The sequence below is a fragment of the Sturnira hondurensis genome, unplaced genomic scaffold (genome assembly GCF_014824575.4).
Source record: "Sturnira hondurensis isolate 20B ecotype Veracruz unplaced genomic scaffold, ASM1482457v3 Scaffold0008196, whole genome shotgun sequence".
Classification (NCBI taxonomy): domain Eukaryota; kingdom Metazoa; phylum Chordata; class Mammalia; order Chiroptera; family Phyllostomidae; genus Sturnira; species Sturnira hondurensis.
Window position 1 is genome coordinate 27,866,131 of NW_028080827.1, and position 21,136 is coordinate 27,887,266.

The 21,136-nt window shown below is 41.9% G+C and overlaps 1 protein-coding gene across 1 annotated transcript in view; it reads right to left on the bottom strand.

Annotated features, from left to right (window-relative positions):
• Positions 1-21,136, bottom strand: part of ARMH4 (armadillo like helical domain containing 4) — a 102,414-nt gene that overhangs the window by 59,579 nt on the left and 21,699 nt on the right. The window contains exon 5 of the mRNA XM_037054390.1: positions 2,512-2,769. Coding sequence (XP_036910285.1) covers positions 2,512-2,769 — 258 coding nt within the window. The remainder of the gene's footprint in view (positions 1-2,511; positions 2,770-21,136) is intronic.

The window sequence follows — 21,136 nt, forward strand, 5'->3', positions numbered from 1 at the left end:
TGAGGGGCTGAAATCAAGCTGTCAGCAGGGTTGCGTTCCTTCTAGAGGCTCAAGGAAAGAATCCACCTCCTGGCCTTTTCCAGTTTGGGGAGGCTACCAGCACTCCTTGGCTCGTGGCCACATCTCTCTGACCTCTGCCTACCATCACATCCCCTTCTCTGACTCTGACCTTCCTACCTCCCCTTTTTAAGGACTCTTGTGACTATACTGGGCCCACCTAGATCATCCAGGATAAAGTCCTCATCTCAAGATCCTTAACTTAATCACATCAGCAAAGTCCTTTTTGCCCTGTAAGGTAAACACAGTAACTGATTCCAAGGACTAGGATATAGACACCTTTGGGGGGCTGTTATTCTACCTACCATAAAATTTATCACAAAAAGGGGAGGTTTTCCTTCATTCCATCTAATCTGAGAGTATTTAGGAAACCGTGTTAATTAATATTGATCCAGAAGTTGTCACTGGCTTTGATTTATGAAGAGATACTCTTGACACTTGAAGGAAAATTTGATGAGCTAATACAATTTCAGTCCCAAACACAACTCAACCATGGCCTTCCCACAATGGGAAAAAGAACAGCTTGCAAGATGTGTTCCTTGTTTTGGTTCCCAGGAAACCCATAATGCTAACGCTGTGTGGAAAAAATGAATTTTTCAGGAAAAGAAGTGACATTAAACAGTAAGAGACGTTTAGAGAAATGGTCAATTATTATAATAATAACAAATCTGACATAAAGCAAATATGTGACATGCCGTCCCTACGTGCCATGCTTCCATCCCCCCCAGTGCCTTTGGGCTCCTCCTTCCCCTGCAGGCTATCTCCTACCTACACAGCCTCCAAGGGCCAGCTCTGCACACTCCAAGCTCATACAATAACCCCCTTCTGCATCTGCACTCTGCCCTCCTACAGCCCACACTTAGTGCTGAAACCCTCCCTGCGCTGAGGCCTTTATGAAGTGGGCTCTGCTCAAGTCAAGAAAAGGCACTGCCTTGTTTTTCTCTGTGTTCCAAATGCCACACACAGTTCCAGGAATGTGGTAGGTGCAAAACTGGTTGGTTAGAAAAAACTGATTAACCAAATCTAAAAGACCGTTCATCAAAGACTTCTATAAAGGAGAAAAAAAATGGCTTTAAACATTCTCATTCATGTTTCTTTAGCTGTGCAGATTGTCACAAGAATTCTTCCTTAGACCGCAAGCCTTTAAAGGTTTTACCAATTCCTGTTTGAGCTTAAAGAAAAGGGCTTGGTTTAAACGACCCAATCCTGTGATAAGCAGACACTGTGATGTTTCCATTCCATGCTCATTCTAATGTACTCATACTTTCTTACCACTGATCTAAAAAAAAACTTTTCATGGGAGAAGAGAGCTATCTTTAAGAAATCTGCTGTAGCCCTGGCTGGTGTAGCTCAGTGGATTGAGCGCCGGCCTGCAAACAAGATGATCGCAGTTCGACTCCCCATCAGGGCACATGCCTGGGTTGCAGGCCAGTTCCCAGCAGGGGACACACCAGAGGCAACCATACATTGATATTTCTCTCCCTCTCTCCTTCCCTTCCCCTCTAAAGATAAATAAATAGAAATATTTTTTTAAAAAGAAATCTGCTGTAACAGGATTATAAATTAAAAGTTTCAATCAGGCACCAAGACACACTAGTATGATATTCCAGAATGAGATCCCAGACCAAAATCCACGTTTTCACTGAAATCCCCCCAAACCAGGGATATGACTCTTAAACCTAACTTCTGCTACACTGAAGATTATAAATGGACCTACCTGTTAAAGAGCAGGGGAATTTGGAGAGGGGGGTTTCTATGGAGAACATATCACCTGACCTCAGGTCAAAAGAGTGAGGCCTCAAGGAATCACCGAGAGCTTGATAGCATCTCTTCCGAAAAAACCAAGAGACAGACAGGGGAGCTCCCTGCCGACAGGGAGGAGACACCGAGTCAGGGTCAGCCCGCACCCACCAAGTCTCTACGGGAAATGAGGGCCGTGCACGAGAGAGAGTGGACATGGGGTAGTCTGGGCGCTGCCTGTTGAACTGGGACTGCATTTGACAATGGAATGCAACCACGAGAATGACCAGACAAGTCATCAGACTAGAATCTCCCCTCAGGAGCAAATTCTAAACGGACAAAGGATGACAAAATGCACTTGTTTTCTGATTCCAGACCACTCACACCACTTGTTAAGCATACTCATTACGCACATTTCCTCTGCATTTGGAAGTCTTCCCAAAGCCCATAGCTTTCTTTCCTCCAGCGGGGAAAGAAGAGGGAATTCCTTCCAAAGATGAGGTGACCATGCTCTCAGCAGGCAGCTGGAGACTGGAGCCTGGTTATTTAAGTGCACTTGATACAAACGTATTGAAGAAAAAACTGATAACTTTCTCCTAAATGAAACATCCATAAACATAAACAGAACATCCACTTTGCTCCATAATCAGTGTCACCTTAGAAAAGTAAAAGGGAGGGAGGGAGGAAGGGAAGGGAAGCACTCATGGCTCTTACCCAGGCCCTGGTTCTGCTGTTCCCACTTGAGGGTGTCTGGCACCTGGTAGGTGGCTCCCTCCAGAAGGTCCACATTTTCCGGCTCTAAGCCAGGTTCCTGGGATGTGATGCCAGGGAGAGTAAAACCACGCGGCTCGGCGTCATCCTCCAAGCTCTCACCCAGGGGCTCTGCATATTTATCTTCTTCATCTTCTTCCTCATCTTCCTCTTCTTCATCTTCCTCCTCCTCATCCTCTTCATCCTCATCTTCTTCTCCCTCTGGATAAAAAGAAATCAATGAGAAACATGAAGAAATCTAGCGATGGCAGAGGAATCTTATAAAATGAACCAAACACTACAAAATAACCATGTAAATCATGCCTTTTAAAACAAATTTTATAGCCAAATTGGACAATGTGAGTTTTGTGGAATTTTGTCCCCACTATTTAAAAAAAATTTTTAATTGAATTTAATGGGGTGACGTTAGTTAACAAAATTAGATAGGTTTCAGGTGTACAGTTCTATAATACATCATCTGCATATCATGTTGTGCACTCACTATCCAAAGTCAGGTCTCCTTCCATCACCATCTACCTTCCCTTCACTCTCTTCTGCCTCCCCTATGCCCCTTGCCTTCTGGTAATCACCACACTGTGAGGGGTTCTTTCTGCTCAATCCCCTCACCTATTTTACCCAGCTCCACAAACCCCTCCCCTCTGACAGCTGCCAGTCTGTTCTCTGCATCCATGAGTCTGTTTCTTTGGTTTGCAGGCCAAAACTCAATTGTGTCTACTTTTTTAGTTTATTTTGTTCATTAGATTCTATATATAAGTGAAACCACATAATATTTGTCTTTCTTTGACTGGTTCATTTCACTTAGCATAATACTCTCCAGGTCCACCCATGCTTTTGCAAAGGGTAAGATTTCCTTCTTTTTCACACCCGAGGAGTATTTCATTGTGTAAATGTACCACAGCCTTTTTTGCACTTATCTACTATGTGTACCCAGCACTCACCTACATTTGAAACTTTTAAAATCACAGTTATGTCAGATAATCATTATGTAGCATGTTTATTTGGAGTCAAAGTTCAGGTAACATGAATTTTTCTTAGTTGTATATATATGCACACGGGTAGGAAAGAACTCCTTCCCATTTTCTGGAGGTCATTAAAGATTTATCCTTTGAAAAGCACACTGAAATAATAACAGAATTTAAAGAGAGTAAATCCCCTTATATCTCATAACGATGAGTAAGAGAATTCCTTAGGTTAGCACAATTTTCTTTTCATCCTCCTGCATCAGTGAGCAGAACTCACAACCACGTGAAGTCGAGAGGGACATAAGTCCACTCTGACACTTCTCTTTACAGGGGGAGGAGCAACCCAAGGCGCTGCAAACAATTAGGTATATCAACGTTCTAGCCCAACTCAAAAGGGTTGCAAAAATCATTTTCATTACTCTCATCATAAGAGTTAAATTCACAATTTGTGACTTTCGATGCTCCAAGCAGAGCACGTTTAGGGAATGTGAGATCCCCAATTTCATTTAGTTTCACCAATTTTAGTTTTCTAAGACTCCTGTGAGGCCCCGCCCTCACCACGAATGGACCCCTGCAGCCACTGAGGAATTCTGAAACTCTCCTTTGCTGCTTCGAGACAATTTTCTTCACACATACCCTTTTTCATCTATAATTTACAAGTTATTATTACTTTCAAAAAGATATTACACCCAATCTTCTTCATTCTCATCCTATAACTTTGTAGGGCTAATACTTGCCACTATTCCAAAAATGCAACCAATATTTATTCAGCACCTAGTTCCAAGCACTAGAGATAGAGCAATAGTGTCTTTGCCTTCATGGAGCTGATAGGCCACTCAAGGCGACAAGCAAAAAGACAGACAGATAATACGATACAAATCATACGGTGATTAAAACTGGCAAACAGAGGGAAAACGCCAGGTGCTGCTATTTCCGATGGGGAAATCAAGCAACGCTTTTCTGATAAGGGAAAGTCTGAACAGAAATCATACCAAAATAATTAACTCTCTTGCTTAATTGTGGTCAATTTAAGAAGAGCATTCCCAGCAGTGGGAAACAGAGGCAACAGGAAGGACAAACGCCTGGAGGCAGATGAGTCCATGTTGTAGTCAAAGAACGGGAAAGGGGGGGGGAGGGGGGGCGGGGGAGGGCGGGCAGACAGCATCTTAGGAAATGAGGAGGAAGAGGTAGGCAGAGCCCAGATCTGACATATTTATAATAAATGATTCTAGCTGCAGGGTGGAAAACAGGCTACATCACAGCAAGAGACCAAGTCGGGAGATCCGTTTTGGAGGCTGTTTCAAAACCTAGGGCACAGAGGATGGTGCTGGGGTGCGGCCATCGTCCTGGATGAGGGGAGAGGAGGTCTGATCTGGGATGTAAATCGTAGGCAGAGCCCTGCCAATGATTACAATGTGGAGTGTGGGAGGAAAATCCCACTTTCCCGAAAATGGAACTAAAGGATAAAAAGCAAAATCAAGAATTTTATTGGAGACAATACTCGGGTGATGGATATGCCTATGACATCCACATGAAAGTGTTGGCAGCCTGAGGAAGGTCAAAGCTACAGACAACAATCTAGGCGTCATCAATTTACAATTGATGATAATAATTCAAGCCTTCAGACGGACTGAGATCCCCAAGAGAGTGAGAGAGAGTGTGGGGATACAGAGAAGGGGCCCCGCCCAAGTCCTGGGCAATCGCACCTTTAGAAGTTGGCCGGTAGAGGGAGACCCAGCAAAGGAGACGGGAAGACACTGGCGCAGGGGAGCGAGAGCCAGGCATACGGGTTTGAGGGAGCCCAGTGAATGAAGCAGCTCTGAGGGGTTGAGTGAGAAACTGAGAATGTCCGTCTGGCATGGACATGACCTCTGCCTTTGACATTTCGGAGGTCACTAGTGACCTTGACAAAAGTTGTTTCCGTGAAATGGAAGGGACAAAAGCAGGACTGGAATGGATGAAAAGAAAATTAGAAAAGACGTTAGTGGGCAGAGCAAATATAACTCTCATGAGAAATTTGAAAAAGGGAGGGCCGCTAGGGGTCAGCTGAAGGGAGATAGGAGGTCAAGGGTAGGTTGTTAACATAGAAGACATTAGAATGCGCTTGTCAGTGGACGGAAGACCTGGGAGCGAGGAGGAAACTGAGGACGCGGAAGGGGAGGCAGCTGCAGGGGGAGTGTCCTGCGAGCCGAGGTACCGCACCGCGGTCACGCACGTGCGCCGACTCCGGACAGGTTACAGGATGCGGCCTGTAAAACCGGTATGGCTCCGACCTCACGGGGCTGTGGTGAGGCTTACGTCAGTTAACACACAAGGTATTCGGAACTAAGCCTGGCACACAGGGGCCGCTCTCCCAGGCTGGCAGCTTTGCTCCTGCTGCAGCGGATGGGAGCCGGGGCGCCGGCTGCTCCGGTGCCTCCTCCGCGGCGGCGGGCTCAGGTGCGCGCGGGGGGAGGGGCCGAGGGCCCCCGCGGACTCCGCGGAGTAGGTGAAAGTTATCTTCATATTTCTTTTATTTGCTCAGTCAAATTTTTAAAAAGCTGAAAAGGGAAAGAGAAGTATTGGTGATTTTAGGCAAGAGGGGAAAGTGTGAAACAGTCCTCTTGAGAAACGGGTGAGTGACTTTCCCGGGAATATGTGGTGGGACTGCCAGGCAGCCCCGCGGGCCCATTGAGGATGTGCCCGCATAAACTTAAAGGGGGGGGGGGGGGCGGCCCTGGCTGGTGTAGCTCAGTGGATTGAGCGTGGGCCTGCGAACCACACGACGGCGGTTCGATTCCCAGTCAGGGCACATGCCTGGGTTGCAGGCCAGTTCCCAGCCGGGGACTCACGAAAAGCGACCATACATTGATATTTCTCTCTTTCCCTTCCCCTGTAACGAGTGACTAGGCAAGGGGTACAAACTCTCAGCAGTAAGAAAAGAAGAACGGGGGGCGGGGGAGGGTCCTAACGTACAACACGGTGGCTGCAGTTAACAACACCGTATTATATACTTGAAAGTTGTGAAGAGAGTTTATCTTAAATGTCATTAGCACAAAAAAAGTAATTATGTAAAGAGATGGAACTTACCTAACCTTATTGTGGCAATCATTTTGTAATATCAACATGTATCAAATCATCACATTGTAAAATGGGCATCAGCCATTTAATAGGCAGCGCCCACCGAAAATGCTCGGTTTTTCTCTTCCCAAACCTTATTGTGGCAATCATTTTGTAATATCAACATGTATCAAATCATCACATTGTAAAATGGGCATCAGCCATTTAATAGGCAGTGCCCACCGAAGATGCTCGGTTTTTCTCTTCCCATTCTTAACACAGTTTAGATATGTTTAGATTTCCAGAAGATAGACACATAGCTAGCATCCCCACAGTATTACTGATGAGTCAAAGGGAAACCGCTGGTTGAGACCCTGTCATCTCAACAGCGGGGGCTGGAGGAACCCCGGCAGCAATACGTGTTCCCCATCATAACCTGTCCATTCTATCCTTGACTGACCAGAAGGAGCTCGCCTACCCTCTGTCTCTTTAGAACTGCAGTGATTAATTTGAATCCCTGTCTTTTGCTTATTCATTCCCTGGTTGTAAGCATCAAACCTCTCTTTTGAGTGGCCCTTTTCTTTCCTTAACAAAGTTTCAAATTCACTTTAAGGTAAATAAATTAAAGCACAGGAAGAAGAGGAAGGATAGCATGAAAAGAGGCAGGGTGGCTTCTCTGGGCAGAGGCTGAGCACGCTTTAGTCTCTCTCCCGCCGTCCCTCTGAAGGGACTGGCTCTGACACAGCCCCGCGGCATCGCTCTGAAGAAGCAGCATTTGTGGGAACGCGTTTTCTTAGGAACCTTGTACAAGTGGTACAAGTGGCACCTCGGTGCTCGTGGTAATTTGTTCCGGAACTCATGGAGAGCACCGAAACCGACAGGTACCAAACGATAAGGAGTTTTCTCTTTCAGGGCAGCGTCATGACTCATACTAGTTTTAGCAAGTGCAACAAGTCCCGAGCAAATGCCCAGTGCTGAAAATTTTTTCCTCAACAACATGCGACATGTACGGGGTTTGGCTAGTTCCGAAGCTGACGAGTACCGAGGCATGACTGTACCAATACAAACAAAAGCCAGTGGAGCAAAAACGGTTTCCCACATAAAGAGTGACTGAAGCATTGGAAGTGGCACTGCTTTTATTTTCCAGATTTTTTTAAAACTTGGGCATCAAATTGGGCACAAGACTTGAATGCCAGAGAAGAAAAAATTAAACCTGTTTTGAGGCCATGAAGGGATTCTCCAGCAGATGGCTCTCTGGGATCATAAGGGGTGGAGGAATCCCAGGAGTTTGCTGGACACAAAGCTCAGCAACCTGCAAGGGTAAGTGGATTTGGCTTTTATAGGCTCTTGTTACATTTCTAAAATCTTAAATATCCCTTCTGGCTAAGTGCTTTTACATTTTTTAAAATCAGTCTTTTATTTTACTTTTTTACCTTACATTGAGATATTTTATTGATTGTGTTATCACAGTTGCCCCATTTTCCCCCTTTGCCCACCTCCACCCGGTAATCCACTTCCCTCCAGCAGTGTGCCCCTTAGTTCACGTCCATGGGTTGTGCGTATAAATTCTTTGGCTTCTCCATTTCCTATACTGTTCTTAACCTCCCCCTGTCTATTTTGTACCTACCGCTTGTGCTTCTTCCCTGTAGCTTTTCCCCCATTACCCACTTCCCCCTCCCAACTAATAACCATCCAAATGATCTTCCTATCTATGATTCTGTTCCTGTTCTGGTATTTTAGTTTGTTTTTGTTTTTTGTTTTTTACACTCAGTTGTTGATAGTTGTGAGTTTGTTATCATTTTAACGTTCACAGTTTTGATCTTCTTTTTCTTAGATAAGTCCCTTTAACATTTCATATAACAAGGGCTTGGTGATGATAAACTCCTTTAACTTGACTTTATCTGCCCTTCCATTCTAAATGATAGCTTTGCTGGATAGAGTAATCTTGGTTGTAGGTCCTTGCTTTTTTTTTTTTTTAATCACTTTCAATACTTCTTGCCAGTCCCTCCTTGCCTGCAAAGTTTCTCTTGAGAGATCAGCTGATAGCCTTATGGGAACTCCTTTGTAGGTGATTGTCTGCTTCTCTCTTGCTGCTTTTAAGAGTCTCTCTTTATCTTTAACCTTTGGCATTTTCATTATAATGTGTCTTGATGTGGTTCTCTTTGGGTCCAACTTGTTTGGAACTCTCTGTGCTTCCTGGACTTGTATGTCTATTTCCTTCGCCAAATTAGGGAAGTTTTCTTTCGTTGTTTTTTCAAATAAGTTTCCATTTCTTGCTCTTTTTCTTCTCCTTCTGGCACCCCTATGATTCACATGTTAGCCCTTTTGGAGATGTCCCAGAGTTGTCTTATAGTCTCCTCATTTTTTAAAATTCTTGTTTCTTCTTTCTGTTCTGGTCAAATGTTTATTTTTTTCCTTATACTCCAAATTGTTGACTTAAGTCCTGGCTTCCTTCCCTTAACTGTTGGTTTCTTGTGCATTTTTCTTTATTTCACTTAGTGTAAACTTCATTTCTTCCCATATGTTTTTGCTATACTCAGTGAGTTCTTTGAGCATCCTGATTACCAGTGTTTTGAACTGAATCTGATAGATTGTTTATCTCCATCTAATTTAGTTCTTTTGGAGGGGGGGGTTGTTGTGTTCCCTCTTTTGGGCCATGTTTCTTTGTCTCCTCAATGTGGCAGCCTCCTGTGTTTGTTTCTGTTTTTTGGGTAGAGCTGCTTCAACTCCCTGCCTTAGCACACCTGTGGAGTTCAAGGGGCAGAGCCATAGGTATTTGCCATGGCCAACCGACGTCACCATTTTGTGGCTCTGTGTGGGGAAAGGGATCAGAGAGGGGACAGTGCCACTGCCTGGCTTCTGGAGGTTTCCCTGGCCCTCGCCCCACTTCCAGTCACTTCACCTACTTCCTGTATGTGACAGCACCCTTCCATCTGTTGCCCTGGTGGTGATTCCCAGAGTGGGTGGGTTTGTGTCCATGTGGGCCCTTTAAATGGACTCTCCAGAGAAACTGGCAGTTTCTTCCACTGCCCCGACCCCCACTGGTTTTTACAGTCAGAAGTTATGAGGCTTTATCTTCCTGACACTGGAATCCTGGGCTGTGGGATCTGGCCTGGGGCTGGGATTGCTCATGTCCACAGTATCCCTCCCGATTTTTATCTACCACATGCGAATGTGGGACCACCCGTTCCACCACTGCCATCACCACCTCTCCACAACACACCGCATCCTCTCCATCCCCACTCCACATCTCCCTCCTACCCGTCTGGATGAATGTGGCTTCTTTAAATCCTTGGTTTTCAGACTTCCATACAATTCGATTTTCTAGCAGTTCTGGGTGTTTTTTGTGTTTGAAGTTAGCTGTACTTCTTTTTGTGGTTGTATGAGGAGGTGCACCATGTCTACGTATGCTTCCATCTTGACCAGAAGTCCTAAAACTCAACCTCTGGCTCTCGCCCCTATTCCTGTTGGAGCTACACTACCAAGGACTAAAACTGAGCAGGAGGTTGGGTTTCTTAACACCTGGAGAAGTCAGGGGAAGCTTGAATCTTTCACATACAATGGGACCACCTTCAGGTCAGCTGACAGTCTGGTCCAACAGAGGGCTCCCAGATTGTTTCTCAGTGTCTGCCTAGCCTTGAAAGCGCATATGTGCAGCCAGCATGAGAGATCATTCTGGAGAAGCAGGGCAGTCACGAGATGAAGGCAATGAGAATCCACGGTCCTCAGTCCTTCGGGGACAAGGATTAACTTGTTACATTTGTGACTTGGTAAAAAGAACTCCTTGCTTTTCCACAAACAGGACCATTCCAGGCCAGTCATCTTGAGTCCTTCACAATGGCTATTCCCTCTGCCTATAACATTTTTCCCCTAGATATTCACATGGCTCACCCCCTCATCTGTCAATCTTTGCCCAAATGATACCCTCTCTGCTTTCACATTTTTACCATGTGATATTATATAATATAAATATAAGAAAAGATATATAATATTTATTACTAAGCTTAACACCGAAAAGAATCCTGGAAAACTCACCATTTAACTTAAGAATTGTAATATTGTTAAAACTATTGCATCGACTTGCACATTCCTCTGTCATCTTATCCAACTTCTCCCTTTTAGTGCCATAAAAAATTACTGGATGTTATTTTCTGGGGCTTCTTTTTCTTTTGGATTTATAGTTTTACGTTTCACACATCTCATACAAAACACTGATTTGTTTATTGCACTCTGATTTATGGTATTCCGTTATGCAAATATGTTGCTATTCATTTACTCATCTTCCCGTCAATAAACCTTTAGGTTATTTGGTTGTTGCCAGTTTTTTCCTGTTATGCATAGGGCTGCTATATACTCTGATACATGATTTCTAATGTGTCTATTCACAGGTTTCTCTAGGGTGTATTTCTACAAGTGTAACTGCTAGGTTAAGTGTTTGATGCTCTAAATAATGTCTAAAAATCCTTAGCTCCACATCCTCGCCAACCTGTGGTGTTGTCAAATGTTATTATTTTTAATCCAGTGTATATAAATATGTCACCAGAGATGTAATTTGCATTCCCCTAATTACTTATGAAGTTGAGTATCTTAATCATATGTTTGTGTATCTCAGTAAAATGTCTATTCATATGTTTGCTCCTTTTACTTTTGGGTTGTCTGTCATTTCCTATTGACTTTTGTTTTCAGAATTCTTTCTATTCTAGACACTGATCCTTTATCAGTTAATACATGCATTACCAGTATCGTCTCTAGTTTTAGAAGTTGTATTTTCACTGGCTTTCTCAAATCTGTTTATAACTCTTTAGTTTTGATATAGCTGAATTTATCAATATTTTCTTTTCTGGTAGGCAATTTTGTGTCAGAAATGTTCAAATCCTTCTGTATCATTAGTTCAGAAAGAATCTCCATCATTTTTCTCCAATGTTTAAGTTTCACCTTTTACAACTGTTTTTAAACCATATGGAACTGATTTTTGTGTATCATGTTACATTCCATAGATTCGACTGCATTTTCCATATGGACAACCAACTGTCCCAGACTATTATGGAAACAAACTGCATGCCCTCTGCCCTGCACTGCCACCTCCATTGCACATCAGGGACACCCGGGGAGTGTGCCTGCCTCACTGCTCCCTGCGCGGCTCCACCAGTCACTTCCGTTCTTTCTGCCCACGGCCACACAGCTTGAACGCAGACAGGAAGAGTGAGACTCCATAAGTGTAAATATCTGGTCGGGCCAGTGCCCCCTCCTCCAATTTATCCTTCTTTAGCGGCACACTGGCTATTTGGGGGGCTTTTGCTCTTCCACACAAATTTCACAAAAAGTTAGTAAACTTGTTATGAATTAATGAAATGGAAAAATAAAATAATAAAATCTTATTTTTATTGTTTCACTCCTTCTATTTTCTTTGGGTTCTTTTGTTTTTATAGCTTAGGGTGGAGCCGTTTACTTCCTTAAATTTTCAGGCTTTATTCTTTCCTAATAAAAGCTTTAAAGGCTAAATAGCATACCTTTAAATATCTCATTACAATGTTTGATATAATAGTTCACTATGATTCAGTCCTAATTATTTTTATTTTCCATGGTGTTTTTTTTTTCTTTGAGCCATAAGTTATTTAGAAGTGTGTTTTTTTTTAATTTTTAAAGGTATGGTACAATTTTTCTTTTTTCTTTTTAATTTCTAATGGAATTGAACAGCCATCAGGGAAGGTGGCCTGCATGTATCAGTTCTTTGAAATTCATCAAGATCACTTGATGGACTAGTACAGAGTCAGTTATAAATATTCAATGTCATGTAAATATTCAATGGCACTTGAAGATAATGTGTATTCTCTAACAGTTGGGTACAGTATTTTATATACATCCATGAATGCATTTCTTAAATTCTATTTTGTTTGAAAATTTCAGCAAATTAAATTCAATGCATGAAAAAGATTATGTAGCATGACCAGCTGGGCTTATCCCAGAGACACAGTGACTTCGTCATTTGAAAATCCATCACTGTAATTCACCATATCTACAGAAAAACCATGTCAGCATCTCCGTAAGTGCAGTAAAGTATATTCAATGAAAGCATTTAAAAAACTCCGGTATCCATTTATAACCAAAAGCCAAATTTTAGCAAGCTAGGAAAAGGAGCAGGCTTCCTCAAGTGGATAAAAACATCTACAAAAAAACCACAGTCGCATTCAGTCCCCTTTTATTTACTGTCATTACTGACATAGCAATTTGTCCCTTTACTGGTTCTTTATTGACCTTCCAGGTCACTCTCTCATTGCATATTTAACCATTTTATTATCAAAGGTTTTTGCCCAGTGATTATATTTTCACATTTTATTTGGTGCTTTTTAAAAATCTGCTAGATCATTTTCATTAGCCTCTTACTACTTGCTCATTTTTGTCATTTCATCTTTTATTTCTTTAAACCTTTTATACATGATATTTTGCATTCTGTGTTGATAGTTTTCGTATCTAAGGCTCTAGGTAAGGAGCAGGACGGTCAGTTGTTGGTCTTTTCTGCTGACTCTCGGTTGTGGCTGTTTGTTGACCTTTTATAACAAGCTTCTATCTGCGTGGTTTTAACCTGTGGGAAACCTATGGGTCTCGGTTGGGCATATTTTTTTCCAAAGAGGGCTTAACATTTGCTTCAGTAGGGAGTCAGGTGGTGATACAAACCTGGAACTACTCTATCCCCTTTTAAAGACCCAGGCTTAGTGTGGGGATTTCCATCCATTCATTCCCTCTTCCTGCTGCTCGTCCCCGTGTACTCCTGGGACTGCTGTCTGTCCTCCAGCGTCTTCACATTCCCAGGCGCTTATTGCTTAGAGCGCACTCCTCGGCTTTCCACTCGCATGTGATGTGAGTCAAGCTGAAAAGTACACTTCTTGGAGATTTTTCTGACCACATGCAATCTCAGTCATGCATCAAAGCATTTGTTTTACCCAAGATCTAATCATTTTGCTACAGCAGGACCCTTCAGAGCCTTCATCAGAAGCTGAAATCCCAGTAGCATGCTCTCAAAAGCAGCCAAGTCTTCTCCATTTGGAGTGTGTCCAAAAAGTTGAGTAAGAGCTCTTACTGGCTTTTCAAGCTCCACTTTCGAATTCTCCAATTTCAAACACTCATAAGAGCATCTGTAATCTGGGGTGCATTGTAAAATTAAATAAAAATCTCAAATGTTCTTGTTCATTAAAAATTCTGCTTTAAACATTTCTGTTAACTTATTCATTTATCTTTTTTATATGCCTCCTCACAGTGGTTTTTTAAAACCCTCAATATTAACAGATACAAATTTTATGAGAACTTCTTACTAAAGCCTAAACTTCCCATGAACTCTATAGTAATAAATATAATAATTAGAAACTTCCTCCATTCTAACCTTAACAATATTGAAAAGGTACCTGCATGAGAAAACAAAGCTGTGACAAGATAATTTGTTCACTTCAAACAGTTTATACACATAGCAAAATCTTTTAGATTCAACGCACGTTTCAGATAGATGTTTAAATATTTTCTCACTTTGTTTAATATTACTCCCATTAGATTAGAGGATTCTGGTATTGATAACATCATCTCCTCTATCTGGTTAGCGAGTGAGAAAGATCAGTCGGCGTACATGACAGCCCTCGCATTTCCTGGTCATGACATTATCACTGTTCGGCCTTGGCTGCAAATAATCGGTGCTCTCCAGTATCTCCTATAAATCCTACCCCAAACTAAATTGCATTCTTAATGGAGTCAGCCCTAGAGCAATAATTATAAGTTCCAGAGTCTAACTCCTGTTCATTAAACAACTCACTTTGGTTTCAGATGACAGCCTTTCATGTATTTCCCTCTGGAAAGTAAGACTACAGCAATACTATCCTATTCCTCAAGGGTGCTATAAAGAGAAATACAGAAGCTATACTAATATTGTACCCATAAATTCTGAACCATGCAAAATAAAGCCTTCCCCTTCAATAATTTAGCAGTCTTAAAGGAATATTTGCTTTAAGCAAACATATACAGAATGTGTATATAAAAACCCACATATACTCAAAAGATAAACTGTAGGTTGGTTAGGTTCATTATCAATTTTTCAAAACTATGTATGAACATAGATTTCCCTTTCTTTTTTTCATTTTTAAAAATTTATTTATTTAATTAATTATTTTTCAAGTACAGTGTTCTGTCTATTACTCCCATCCCATTAGATTTCCCTTTCAAACTTTCAAACATGACTGAACTAATCCAAAATGAGATGTACATGTCAATTCGTGGAAACGTGTTTGTTTAATCATACCTGTGTGCATTTAGCTCCTGGAAGCCAGAGGTGCTGTGTTATTTTGGGGCCCCCACCTCCCAGAATCACTGTGTCTTACACAAAATAAGGCCCTCAATATATGCTGATAGAACAGAAATAAACTAGACAGCACTTTAATTATCTTCATCTTCAAAATAAGTAGTAATTCCTGTAAGGGCTCCAAGATAAGTTTTAATTTATATTATGTAATGCTTCAAATGAGTATAATATCGACTTTTTAAAGGAAGATCTACCCACTTTAGTCACACTGGGGCGAGGGGCTGGCCCCACAAGGAGAAATGACCTTTGTGCAAATTAACTCCAATAATGCCTCCAGACGAGGGTCTCCCTCTGTCCACCTTTCCCTCTTTCCCTCCTTCACACTCTCGCTTCCCAAAGGTTTGAAAAATCACTTAGCCCTGATTGGTGTGGCTCAGGGGGTTAGAGTGTTGTCTTGTAACTGAAAGATTTCAGGTCCAGTTCCCCATCAGGGCACACGCCTAGGTTGTAGGTTCAATCCCCAGTCTGGGAGCAACCAATCAATGTTTCTCTCTCACATCAATATTTCTCGGTCTCCCTTCCTCTCTCTCTAAAAGAAACAATGAAAAAATGTCCTCAGGCGAGGATAAAAAAATTACTTGAGTTTATGGACTTATCTTACCTGCCTGAATGCAGAGGTTTGGTATGGATTCCAAAAAAGAAAGAAAGAAAATAATTTTCGTGCAACCAACCAAGCTAATTTCCACTGAATTTCTATCAGAATGTGACTGGGAACCACCACTGCAGTGACATAAAAAGTGCTCAGCTCGGGGCCCTACATAAGACTGGATTTAAAATAATAACAACAAACAGGGCAAGTCAAATAGGAAGCACATCAGTTAAACAAGGTAATGGCCCTAAAACCATGCACTCCATCACTGATCACCTTTCACCCGGCACCAGGCACCTACAGACCACTGTGGACACAAGGCAGAAAGATATGACTCTGCCCTTCAGGAGGTTTTGGAAAATTCAGTTGGGAGCACACACTGAAGGTCAATGGCTTGGGAAGACAGATCTGTTTTGGGTGGGCATGTTCATCAAAAGAAATGATAGGCAGGCCCTAGCCAGATAGCTTAGTTGGTTGGAACATCATCCCAATAGCCAAGGTTGTGGATTTGATCCCTGGTCAGGGCACATTCAATAAATGCATAAATGAATGTAACAACAAATCAATATTTTTCTCTCTCTTAAATCAACAAGTTTTTAAAAAATAGAAATGATCAGCAAACACTTGAAGTCATTCCCAACACTTTAAAAATCAGAATATTTCACGTAGAAATCAGATTTTTCAGCTGCTCTTGGAAAAAATCTGCGATCTGGCATCACTGAGCTCACTTTCTCCTCCTGGCAACAATGCCAATGGCAGACGCCTGGACCAGAGGGAGTGTGTGCTCTCTGTTGCATCACACTCAGCACTCCCAAGTGTCTTAGGTAACTTCTTCTTTGCTTACCTGCATTATCCACCTAGCCCCCGACTCACAGCTGCATGGAGAAGTTGTGAATATTTCATTCTAACAATTAACCCAACTCCCTCTTTGCCAAGCGCACACCTGCCTGAAAGGGCCTCTGTTACAAGGGGGGGAGGGGAGGCAGAGGAGCAGCAGAGATTCTCCCACCCACAGGATGTTCAAAAAAAGCAGCACAATGAACACAGACGATGTGAAGCTCTTAGCCAAGAGGAGTAATTCACTGCTAAAGTACATCACAGAGGAAAACAAAGAGATCACTCAGTTTAACACAGAACGAAAAGCAAAGAAGAAAAAGAAGTTAGAGGATGAAAACACAACTTCAGCGGAGCCAGCAGAGGCTGGAGGAGTGGAAGGTGAGCACTAAACTCCATCACCATTTGGAAAAAGCAGCCCTTGGCAGGCAACTATTTTTTTATTCCTTTCTCTTCGGAAAATCAAAATCCAATAGTTTTTTCCTTTTGCTTTTACCCAGAAATTAAAGGCTGGTAACAGGTAATTTTAAAAACAATAAATACATAGTAGTACATAAATGATACATAATTTTAATTGGTAGATGATGCAAAATATTCATATTTATTATGTATTTACCCCATGCCATGCATGTATTTACTATGCAAGATGTCACCTTATTCTCACACAATATTCCTGCTTTACACAGAAGGAAAAACTGAAGTCTAAAGAAATTACATGATTTCATCAAGATCACATTGCTTATTTGTCGTGGAGCTAACTCAAACTCAGTTATGTCCATTTGGAACCACAGCCAGAGCTATCTTCCTTTTTTTAAAAAAGATTTTATTTATTTATCTTCAGAGGGGAAGGGAAGGAGAGAAGGAGAGAAACATCAATGTATGGTTGCCTCTCGCAAGTCCCCTGCTGGGAACTGGCCTGCAACCCAGGCATGTGCCCTGACTGGGAATTGAACCGTGATCGTGTTGTTCGCAGGCCTGTGCTCAATCCACTGAGCTACACCAGCCAGGGCCTATCTTCCTTTTTTTCTCTTTTTTCAGAGCTATTTCCCACTACCTATACAGCTCATCAGTGTGAGCTGGGTGGTCTCAGAGGCTTCATAAAGGAGAATGAGTGTGAGCTGAACTGTCTGTTTCCCCTTCCCGTCCTTTTAACTTTAACTTCATGGCCCTCTGTTTACAGAGTAGTGTAGCTCTTGGTATTGTTTGCTATAGACTGACAGAATGATCCCATTATCATGCAGCTGTATCTCCTATATTGCCTAGACATGGATCACACCTCGGTTTTAACAGAAATGGGATTTCCTTTGGCAGGCAGGATGTATTGACACACGGTGTCAATCATGAAGTCTTCTGGCTGTCGATTGCCTAGGGATTGAAGATGTGTCCTTCAACAGGGAAATCAGTACAGAGGCATGTATGGGGGTTGGAGGTCCCCTGCTCAGTGAGGGACCCTGGAGGAAATTTACCTCTTGACCTTGGCTCTCCCATGTGGAGGCAGGGTGGGGAGGAGAAAATACGTGACCCTCTGTACTGAAAACAAACCAAGCACTGACAAGCCAGAAAGCCCGGCACAGCGCCTGAAAAATTGTTCCAGTGTTTCGGGTATAGAATATAAAAAACTTTCTCAGAGCATGGAATGGATCAGGGCATGGGCGCCCTGGGAGCTTGTTAGCTAAGGTAAGGTCAGAGAGGGATTTGTATCTTTTGAGTCTAATTCATTTGATGTTTCTTTTATTTTCTTGATTTTATTGCTTTGTTGTTCCCTTAGGTTTAAGCCAAGTAACTTTGAATTCTGTACTGATTTCAGCTGAAACAAGTGAAAGGGTTTTCATTTATGTTTCAGGTAGAGTTTTAGTAGGAAGTGGGACTCAGAGGATGTGCAGCAGATACCTTGAGAAAATCCACAGGGAGCAGGGCCTCTGCCCACCTAGAAAATCTCCTTCTCACGCTAAACCTTTGGAAGTTCCTTATGCTGTCTTTATGAAAGAAATTTCTGTAGAATACTTTGTTTGCAGGTTTTAAACAATGTAGAAGGAGGCAGAATGGCTGGAAAAGGAAAGGCACTAATAAATGCAGACAGAATCAACGTAAATCTTTTGGGACAAACTTAATGTCTCTAGCTGTGAACATTTTTAAAATTTTATAAGACCATTCAAGTTGAGGCATTATGTTTTGCTTCCAATCTTTTCCTCTGGGGATATATATGCAATTACATGTCAATGCAAAAACAACTTCATGGTTATGAATACAGCCTGAGAAAGTGAACTTGATAATATCCTCATATTATTTCCTACATTGTTAGGGTTTGTAATTATTTATACTCCAATGAAATAAAATTATCATGTTTATGCCAATAAAAGAATTATATCTATCAGTATATTTTTAAAATCATGTCTTAGCTCCACAATGCAGCAAAGAGGGTTGTCCTGCGCAGGTGAATACCTAAGGCCCCACCCCCTTACAATTTAACAAGAGTGCCAAGACAAATAAATATGGCAGAAATGAAAGAACAGAGCAAAACTCCAAAAAGAGAGCTAAGTGATGAGGAGGTAGCCAACCTATCTGATGGAAAATATAGAGCTCTGGTCATCAAAATGCTCACAGAACTGATTGAGCTTGGTTGAAAAATGAAAGAACAAATAAAGGATACCCAAAGTGAAATAAACCAAAATGTTCAGGGAACCAACAGTGATAGGAAGGAAACCAGGACTCAAAGCAATGATTTGGAAAAAAAGAAAGAAAGAAACATCCAACTGGAACAGAATGAAGAAACAAGAATTCAAAAAAAATGGAGAGAGTCTCACAAACCTCTGGGACAACCCGAAACATTCCAATATCTGAATATAGGGGTGCCAGAAGGAGAACAGCAGCAAGAAATTGAAAACTTATTTGAACAAATAATGAAGGAAAACTTGCCAATCTGGTGAAGGAAATAGACTTCCAGGAAGTCCAGGAAGCCCAGAGAGTCCCAAAGAAGGTGGACGCAAAGAGGAACACAACAAGGCATATCATCATTAAGTTACCCAAGATTAAAGATAAAAAGAGAATCTTAAAAGCAACAAGAGAAAAGGAGACAGTTACCTACAAAGGAGCTTCCACTAGGCTATCAGGTGATTTCTTAAAAGAAACCTTGCAGGCAAGAAGGGACTGGAAAGAAGTATTCCAAGTCATGAAAGGCAAGGACCTACATGCAAGATTACTCCATCGGGCAGACCTATACTTTAGAATGGAAGGGCAGACAAAGTGCTTCCCAGATAAGGTCAAGTTAAAGGAGTTCATCATCACCAAGCCCTTATTATATGAAATGTTAAAGGGACTTAATGAAGAAAAAGAAGATCAAAAACTATGAATAGTAAAATGCCAACAAACTCACACCTATCAACAACTGAACCTAAAAAAAGAAAAACAACAAAAACAAAAACTAAGCAAACAACTAGAACAGGAACAGAATCAGAGAAATGGAGATCACAGGGAGGGGTTTCAGTGAGGAGGGGGAGGGGAGGAATGGGGGGAGGTACAGGGAATAAGAAGCATAATTAGTGGGCATAAAATAGATGGGGAGAGGTTAAGAAAGGTATAGGAAACAGAGAACTCAAAGAATTTATATGTACAGCCCATGGACATGAACTAAGGGGGGTGCAGGATGGAGGGGAGGTAATGGGGGGAAAGTAGGAAAACTGTAATAGCATAATCAATAAAACATATTTTAACAAATTAATAAATAAAAAATCATGTCTTAAAAAAGGCTTAACTGTCTGCAAACATCTAAAATGTCTTTGAAATCTCCACAGTCCACAATACAGTTGCAAGCTACATGTTTACTTCAACAGCTGCGTAAAACCACGTGTGGAAAGCCCTGCCTGGACCAGTGCTCACAGGGATTCTCAGCCCTGGGGTGTGAGCCCAGATGAGCCACTCAGAACCAACCCTTTTGCCTGAGATTCTGAACACCCCTCTCACAGAGGTGGTGCAGCTTCCTATAAATGAGGTATTTGTTAGCTCGAGGCCAGGTACCTGGTTGCCTCTACTACACTAAAAACAGCCGCTTCTGTTACTAAAAACTATTCTTTTTTTAAAAATTGAATTTACTGGAGTGACATTGGTTAATAAAACTATATAGGTTTCAGGTATGCAATTCTGTAATACATCATCTGTATATTTTATTATGTGTTCACTACCCAAAGTCAAGTCTCCTTCTAACACCGTTTATATCCCCTTTACCCGCCTTCCTCCCCACACTCCCCTTTCCCTCTGACAATCACCGTACTGCAACTGTGTCTATGAGGTTGTTTGTTTTTTCTCAATCTCTTCACATTTTTCACCCTGTCCCCCAAATCCCCTCCCTTCTGACAGCTGTCAGTCTGTTCTCTGTATCTATGAGTCTGTTTCCATTTCATTTGTTGTTTATTTTGTTCATTAGATCCCACATATGAGAGAGACCATATGGTATTTGTCTTTCTCTGACTGGCTTATTTCACTTAGCACAATGCTCTCCAGGTCCATTCATGTGTTGCAAAGGGTAAGATTTTCGTGGGGGTTTTTTTACAGCTGACTAGTATTCCACTGTGTAAATGTACCACAGCTTTTTTTATTTACTCATCTACTCATGGACCCTTGAGCTGCTTTCAAATCCTGGCAATTGTTAATAATGCTGCAATGAACACAAGGATATATATATTCTTTCAAATTAGTGTTTAAAGTTTCTTTGGATATAGTCCCAGAAACGAAATCACTGGGTCATAAAGCAGTGGCACCATCAATTATTTGAGGAAACTCCATACTGTTTTGCACAGCAGCTGCACC